Source organism: Musa acuminata, chromosome BXJ1-9 (genome assembly GCF_036884655.1).
Source record: "Musa acuminata AAA Group cultivar baxijiao chromosome BXJ1-9, Cavendish_Baxijiao_AAA, whole genome shotgun sequence".
Taxonomy (NCBI): Eukaryota; Viridiplantae; Streptophyta; class Magnoliopsida; order Zingiberales; family Musaceae; genus Musa; species Musa acuminata.
The window spans coordinates 4,287,638-4,296,183 of NC_088335.1; the positions used below are offsets into that span (position 1 = coordinate 4,287,638).

Below are 8,546 nucleotides of genomic sequence, written 5' to 3' on the forward strand. Positions count from 1 at the left end.
CGCCCGTAACAAACACCGTAACCGACTCAAACCTATCTATCTGAACGGAAGGGCACAAGAAAAGACTACAACAAGCGTGGCAAACCGATAGAGCCCAATGCGAGCACAAATCAGTTCTATCTAAACTCGAGTCGGGTCCGAGTTGAGGCGATGTGTGACCCAATTCAATTGAACCGCGGGTAAAAGGGTTCGACTCAAATGCTTGTATTTAACATCGTTAATTACATGAAATTTTTTCTGCAGGTTTGATGAGGAAGGATTACAACGTGGCCCAACCAGAGCTCGACGACACATGGAATAAGGAGCCACGTAAGGTACAAACATCCTTTACTCGATAGTGCATCGTTAACGGATTCGACCCGATAACTCGACCCGATAACATCTCCAATTGGGCCACGGCCCAAATTGACATTCCAAATCACTGTCAACGTTCATTTCCAGTATCAAATCTGTCCTCATTCTTCACACCCTTCACATTGCTCCAACATCGAGTCTTCACGATAATTCTATGGAGATCTAAGAGTTTCGGCTGGAATAGACCTTTCATCATCACTCTTGTTTAGAAAGATTGTGTAAGACTAGTTCTTACTCATAGCACTCTTGCCCAATTCAAATATCATTAGCTCTTCAAATTAGAACTTTAATATTATTTTTCTTGTTACTGATAACATAGTTTCTTGGCTAGTAACGACCTTAATTCTTTGGACCCAAATCGTTCGTGTTCTCACATCAATCATGTGCTAATTGATATTTTTATATTAAAAAAATCATTTAAACAAAAAACATATTATTCTTTTTGGATTTGGTTCATTTGTCTAAGTCATGTGACATGGCACCTATAGAAAAAGTTTTGTTGATGAACAAACACTCCATCAAACTATCATCATCAACATCCAAAGATGTTATGTTTTATTGACAACTTAGGATGCTTTGTGAGAAAAAATTCAACAATAGGTACAAAATTGAGCTCAACATATGCCCTTTATGCACTCAACCATGTAATCTCTTTCGAATGTCGACCTATGTATATTCCTCACTTTTAGTCTTCTCATGATGTAACTTCAATGTCCAACATCTCCAACACGACCAGGCAACTTGATCCCTGTTTCCCTGTACCAAACATCTTTTTCAATTTACGAGTTAATTTTAAGTATTATTTACATATTGGATTTTTTTTATTAATAACTAATCAACCTTTTGTTTTATTTTTGATAGAAAATATTTTAACAATTAATCCCAACCCGCTAGTTGATCACTATAAGAGTTCTGACGTGGAAGAGGAAGATAAAGGTCGAGTCACCCCCATGGGATAGTGACGTAGAGACAATTACACAATAATTTATATGAAATCGATTGGGTTTGCCCCCTCGTTGGCCTCCATGAACAACAGTCCACGAGACTTACCATTGATCAGGTATAAAGCCGATACTTAGCATCAGTCCAAGGGTCGGACCTCTTTCCAAAAATACTCATTTATATTAAAAAAAATTAATTTGAGCATTAGAGGGGTCAGATCGAAAAAATTTTTCTGACATTGACCTTTGTACAAGAGCTCACAAAGGAGTTAGATTCCATCTCGACCTGAAATCGGGACCACCTTAAGCTTTCGAAAGCCACCCAAGGATCACCTCAAAATTATCTTGAACACTTCAGTACCCCATCATCTATCTCATAGGATTACCATGCGGGTTTCTCGGACGCCCTTGCTCCTTTAGGTTCAGACCAAATCGAACCGACTCACGATCATCGGTACTCTCCCCATAATAGTTATTATCATTATTTATTATCAAACAATATTATTCTTAATAGTATGCACTTACTATAAGAATCTTACTTATATAGATGTCGTGATGGCCTCCTTACTGGGAAGAAATCTCGGTAGGACTCATGGGGTATTATACGGTCGATCATCATCATCATCATCATCATCATCATCATCATCATCATCATCATTGGCGTGCCCCAGAATATTTTTCTTCTTGGTAGGTGGTCACCAAAATCTTGCTTGAACAACATCAAATTGTTGAAGTTATTTAGATGGCATGTCAACTTGGCTTTTCAAAGGTGGATCAAACGCTCCAATCATATGACGAGCCTGGCGAGAAACAACTCAAGCATGACACCAATGGTGTTGTTTCAAAGATGCCATCAATCTTCTACAATGGAAAGTGTGGGTCTCCTTTGACCAATGGATGGAAAGAGTGACATCTTATTCTCCTCTTTCATTATCAAAGGAGCCATGTTGTGTTTGATGGACTACCTTGATGTCCCAAAATGATGCCCACATGTCCAACCTAAGACTATAGAAGGTGTAAATATGTTTATAAATTTTAAAGTCGTTAAGAATATAAATAGTTAGATATTGCATCATCTATTGACTTAAAGCTTTTGAAGCCAATTGGGTTGATCAAAATTTTTATGACATCACAGTTGAAATCTTATCTTCAAATCTTATCTGTGCCCATGCAGTAAGAATATATTTCATTAATACTTAGTTTTTAGATATATTGACATTAATCGAAAAATTCACGGACAAAATATTCATTCAGGTTTATCATGTTAATGTTAGAAAAAATAGTGTGGGTTTTGGTGCCCATATGTTGATACTAAGACGATAGATGATCAAAATTTTTTTGGTGTCAAAGCTGAAGATCTTGAATTCAAATCTTCTCGAGTCCGTGCACTAAAAATACATATTCTCGATCAAGCTTGTAGATGCAACTACTAAGATAAATCAAGAGAGAGAGAGAGAGAGCATGGCCAAAGTCTTCACTTAGGTTTAGATGGTGGGGTAATCTAATTCTCAATCATAATATTAAGAAAATGAAAATTAATGAGATTGAGAGGCTTGACCATTGGGATATGTATGCCAACTATAACATTAGGTCATATGGATTTTGGATTACATGGTGTCCTTTTAGAAAGAAAAAGAACAAGGTAAAACATGAAAACATATGAAACATGAGAATAAGATTATTAGTATCCATACATGGATATAAATGTACGTAATCGTATCCAAGAAACATGTTTTGGTACATGCATGCATGGGGACCATGATAACCTTTTCCTTGTCATTTATACATCATTTGTCTCCCAATGTCAATATGAACTCTTTCCATGTAGAATGCCATCCTCCACAGTTCCTCCATCTTGAAAGCTAGATTGGTAAGTGGGGATAGTGGCGACCATCCAATACAGACCAGAATCCATGGCGACAAAGGTTCCTTTCGTATCAAAGATCTCAAAAGACTCGGTGGTGGGATCTTTAGAGAGAGAAGCAATATAGGATAAGATGCTTATATATTTCAACAAGAAAAGTATTTGGAAGCCATCTCCACACAACCTAAAGTAGAAGTTCTTGGATCTTTGGCAGTTCTTTCTTTCTTTTCATCAAACCCAAAAAAAAAAAAAATGTATCTTTTTTTTTAGCTTACGGTTCGTAAAATTTGATTTTGAGATATATATGAACTTGAATTTTAAATTTTTGATGGGTGCTGTTCTATCTAAAATCTTAAAGACGATATATCTTAATACTTCCCTCATACGAGGGAGGTAGATTAAACTTAATCTGACATGGGAAATATAAACTAATCAGAGGATTAGTGTTGTCTCATTTCAAAGCTTAAGTTGATATATAAGATAATCCTTTAACATTAAAACGGTTAGAATCTTAAATCAAGCTTTGTGATTAGCTAAGCAAATGATGTAAGAGTTTTTAGTTAATTTAGAAGTTCTCGGTCTAGTTCTGAACTTTGGAGTTGTTCATCCCTCTGTCATGAAATGCATTTATAGATAGAGATAGAAAAAGAGAAAGAAAAAGATAAGAGTAATATAGAGTATTTAGTGTTTAGTGTTCCTTGTCTCATACTGTATCAGTAATTGTCGTTGCCCACCATCCCCCACTGTTTCCAATATATACATGTCAGTGTTGGATTTCTGCCAAATAACAGCGGCGGTCCCCGGACATGTCGGCGAGCTGCAGCACGCCAGGCCGCACAAAGGCGTCTCCGCCTCTTCGCCGTCGGTGGGGTCGTCGGCCCCACCCAACACCAAATCCACCCGACACCATGCCGTCAGCATCCCGCGACTGCAACCCTCTCTCCCTTTCTCATCTCTCCTAACCTTTTCCTTTGCGGCGAGAAAGAGGGAGGGAGACAGTCGTAGAGCTCAAGCAACCGCCCCATGCACTTCAAGGTTCCTCCTCCATTTCCACGCTGTCCTTTATGTGTATAAAAGCACTGCAGGTAGTGTCCATGTAACATACAAATATAAACCCACCCTGTGACATCTTGAGGAAGAGGAAGATAACAGCGACGAGTTATCCGAACGCATTGCACTATGCGTTCCCAACCATGGAGCAGGTGACAGGTTCTTGTCATGGGATTCATATCGAAACAGGATGGAAGTAATTATACAATCCGTAAGACGAGATCTCAGACCGCCAGATTAACCTTTTCTTCTACAAAGTCGAACCTAGGCATAGGTAGCAGAGTCTTGGCAGTAGGCAGATTCTTATATTTCTGCTTTGTTATCGCGTGTTCTTTGTTCTGTACTCCAATACTAAATGGTGCAGAGGCAGACAGATGGTTTTAAGGTATAAGAGAAGACAAGGGATTGAGTTGACTTTTTTGGTCAGATCTACGAAATATTAAAGGCAAGAGTACATATCCTCATCCGAGAAGAAGCTTGACAGTTGTTTTATGTAGTTTTTCAGATCCAGAAATTTGACTTCAGGTTTTTCTTCATTGCAGTTTCACCAAAGACGACTAGTCTCATTGCCTCCCTTTCTCTCTCTCTCTCTAATACACAAACCTCAGTAGACATCGGTCGATCTTTGTAAACCACATTATACGTGTAGGTATGCATGAAAACGAAGTCGTTGATCATTTTTTGCGAGTAGCTTCACGGCACGATCGCTGTAAAGCGGACCAACAAATGGCAGAACAAAGCACATATCCATCAAAGATTTTGTTGGTGCGATGTCGCAATTCGGATGGACTAAACAAGCTCGCGTGTCCCCATCTCACATCGCCCCACTCCATAAATTACGTCCCACGCGGCTCCACTTTTTGCGGCTTGTCGAAAAAATATCCAGTGCCGGACTGCACCTACCCTCAAGTTTTACCCGCCGCTCCTGTCCTCAATGCCGTCCGGCTCCATGTTTCTAGACTAATAACGAGGCGGGTACACGGTTGGTACCCGAGCAGGGAAACTTATTTTTTTTAGATACGCACTGTGGTCGGCCGATCACCTTTGGGCACGTGAACGCCGTGTTCACACGTCGCGGAAGAGAGTTGGAGCGCTCCGACGTCCGATCAAGATCGGAGGGACGATGGCGCGCCTCCCACCGAGAGACTCACACGTGCGAGGGGAGCAGGTGACGTCAACAGGGTCGTCAGCTTCGGGATCTACGAGTCCGGTCTCCCACGTGCCGGTGTAATGGTCAAACGCCGGTGCCCCTCCCGACCCCCTCCCCAAAACGAACCTTCGCGGAGGGGAGGGCAAAGGGTTAAAGGATCGACCGCCGTTTCCCTGTCCCCCGACCCAAGTGACCGACTGTAGCCGGTGCTTGCCGAATCTCCCATTAAAAAAAAGAAATATATATATATATAATTAAAATTAAAATTAAATGATAAGAAGAGGTGCTCGAAAACCGTAGAAAAGAGGAGGAAGACTGAGGCCGCACTCTTTCTTCCTCCCTTTCGAGCCATCCTCTCTTACTCTTTTATCTACACCCTTCTCTCCCTAGCTACTCTCTCGATGTCGGGAGAGAGTAGCGAGCCTTACCGCCATGACTTCCCCTTCCACGACGATCTGTTCTCGGTCTTCTCCCAGAAGCCCGACGGTTTACAGGGTTTCGATCCGCAGACGGCACCCCCATTCATGAGCTTCGGTGACTACCTGCATGGATCGACGACGGACGGCAGCTTGGTGGTTCAAGGCTTCGACGCCCCACGCTCGCAGCCGTGCGATCCGGTGGTGGGTGGTGATGGCGGTAAGAACGCTGCGGCCGGGGGGGGCGACGGCATGACTCCGGTGACGCCCTACTTCTCGGCGTCTTCGTCGTCGACGGAGGCTGCCGGCGACGAGGACTGGAGGCCCTGCAAGGTGGATCAGCCGAAGCAGGAGGTGCAGGAAGAGGAGAAGCATGCACCGCAGGACGGAGAAGGGCGTGACAAGACCAAGAAAGCGTGGGTTTCCACCACTCCTTCCTCGATTTCTTTGGTTGCTTTCTTTTGTTTTCTTGTTCTTGATGCCGTTTAATTTGGTGCGTGGCGGAAGAATAGTTCGCCCGCAAGTTAGATCTTTTGTGCTCTTCTTTTGACCGAGTTAGATTTGGCTTTGGATTCACATTCTTGTAGGGTCACAACTCGTAGCCTAGCTCTAGGGCTCTCTCTTCCCCTAACAAAAACATATCCAAGCTGAAGTAGTCTCAGATAGGAACAAGCTCTGACGGTCATGTTTCCTGGGAAATGGTGGTGCAGGAACAAGCCGAGGAAGAAAGGCGAGAGACAAAGGGGTCCCCGGTTTGCTTTCATGACCAAGAGCGAGGTGGATCACCTCGAGGATGGCTATCGATGGAGGAAGTACGGCCAGAAGGCAGTGAAGAACAGCCCTTATCCAAGGCGAGTCATCTATCTAATCGAATCGCACACCTTCTTTTCCCATTTCCTTGGGTGATGCATTGACGCATCCTCTCTGCGCTCACTAATATTTGCATCGACCACCTCAGAAGCTACTACCGTTGCACGGCTCAGAAGTGCAACGTGAAGAAGAGGGTGGAGAGATCATGTCAGGATCCCACGACCGTGATCACCACCTACGAAGGGCAGCACACTCATCACAGTCCTGCGAGCCTTCGCGGCGGCGGCGGCGGCGGGCACATGTTATCACCCTCGCCGACGACGAACCTTCGCCGTAGCCTACTGCTGCAACAGGTCTCCCGCAGCAGCAGCTCGGCGGGATACACAAACCCTAACACGTATCATGCAGGCCTCCCACCTCTTCTGCCTCAGCTTCACGTCCCCGACCATGGCCTCCTGCAAGACATCGTGCCCTCTTTCACCCACGGTAGCCAACGCTGAGAAGCTCCGTACCTCTGCCGCTCTTCCTTGTACGTGTAGCCAAGTATAAGAACGCTGTGTAATCTACGACATAGAGATATGATAACTCCATGTGGAGAGCAGTTGTCGTTGCTGCCGGAAGTCAAATCTCCATGGAAGGAGGTCGAGGGATCGGAGATGGGCATTGAATGCCGAGAGTGGTAGGCTCGGGGATGGCGGTGGGGGGAGGACAAGGATTGTGGCATGAGAAATCCAAGGTTTTGGTCCCGCTATCTTAAATGGGGGAGTGAGGGGAATGGAGAGGGGAAGGACTAGGGCTTATCATGGCTGGTCTTGCTCTAGATTGGTAGCTGGAGTTAATGCAGAAAGGGTGAGTCGTTATTGAAGGGGGGGGGGGGGGGGGAGAATTTGGAGAGATGCAAGTACAACGCAATCCCTCTATGCCTCCATGCCTTCTTTATGATCCAAGAGGACAGTGGGCAATGTCACTCTCTCTGCGATGCTCATCCTCTTTGTTTGTTCGGTATATGTAATCATATCCTTCACTCCGATGATACTAAGCTTAAAAGCTTATAGATTTTTACCATGATGAGGAATCCTTCTGTGAAGTGAGGTGGAATGAGTGGAAAGCATTTTCTACAACTTCTCCATTCGTTTTCTGTTTGTGAATTTGCTACCGACGTACTCCATGAATTGGTACGCTCCATTACTAAGTAAATAATGGCTATCTTATGATATTTGTGATTGACTTTTGATGATGATAGTATGTATTCTTCGATGTTAATATAGTGAGGATGGTGAAAATGATGACAACACTTAGCTAATGCTGCTACGTAGAATTCCTTGTTTTAGGGTTTAGGAATACTGTTGAGGACGGTGGAGGTGGTGGTCTGTGAGATGGATGATTCCCAGGATCTAAGGGAGTCCAAATGAAATGGATTCCGGGAAATATGGACCTTACTTACTTGAGCTAAAAAACGAATCATAGTATCCCTATTTGACTTAATTTATGAGATGAGATAATTAATCTATTATGTTAGTGAGTGTTGGATCATTCATTAATTAGTACTAACTCAGTATAATCTTACGAATCAATTCAATTATTCTTTCTCATATGATGTAGCGATTAGAGAAGAAAGATTAGGCCATTTAAATGATCTTAAAAGATGATGATATGCACGAGAGCCGTGCGCATTCACAAAAGGAATCGACCCTTCTTTTGTGCAGAGGTAAGAAAGAAGGGATTGCAGCCACGGTCATGAAGGCCGGCGGGCTGCTGCGTACCGGAAAGGCGATGCTATTTCCACGACAAGATTAGCCCTCTTGCCAACTGACTCCTCTATCCAAAGGCATCACCAAATCCACCATCTTTCTTCTTTTCTCTTTGTTCCAGTGATGGAGATAAAACCTTTTTCTTCTTCTTTTTGATGCAAAGATTGTGTTGTGTTTTGCTCATAAACATATTTGATGAGTACAAGTTAA

At 43.2% G+C, this 8,546-nt stretch overlaps 1 protein-coding gene across 1 annotated transcript; it reads left to right on the forward strand.

Annotated features, from left to right (window-relative positions):
- The first annotated feature begins 5,665 nt into the window (after positions 1 to 5,665).
- Positions 5,666 to 7,650, forward strand: LOC135592605 (WRKY transcription factor 71-like). The gene is made up of 3 exons (XM_065082157.1): positions 5,666 to 6,191; positions 6,486 to 6,626; positions 6,734 to 7,650. The coding sequence occupies exons 1-3, from the start codon at positions 5,761 to 5,763 to the stop codon at positions 7,083 to 7,085; spliced, it is 924 nt and encodes a 307-aa protein (XP_064938229.1). The 5' UTR covers positions 5,666 to 5,760; the 3' UTR covers positions 7,086 to 7,650.
- Positions 7,651 to 8,546: the final 896 nt, after the last annotated feature.

What these genes read in the sequence shown, in the direction of transcription:
- LOC135592605 (XM_065082157.1), top strand. Translation starts at nt 5,761, where the DNA reads ATGTCGGGAGAGAGTAGCGAGCCTTACCGCCATGACTTCCCCTTCCAC. An exon ending in CGTGACAAGACCAAGAAAGC is followed by an intron (nt 6,192 to 6,485) that starts GTGGGTTTCCAC and finishes ATGGTGGTGCAG; the next exon opens with GAACAAGCCGAGGAAGAAAG. An exon ending in AAGAACAGCCCTTATCCAAG is followed by an intron (nt 6,627 to 6,733) that starts GCGAGTCATCTA and finishes CGACCACCTCAG; the next exon opens with AAGCTACTACCGTTGCACGG.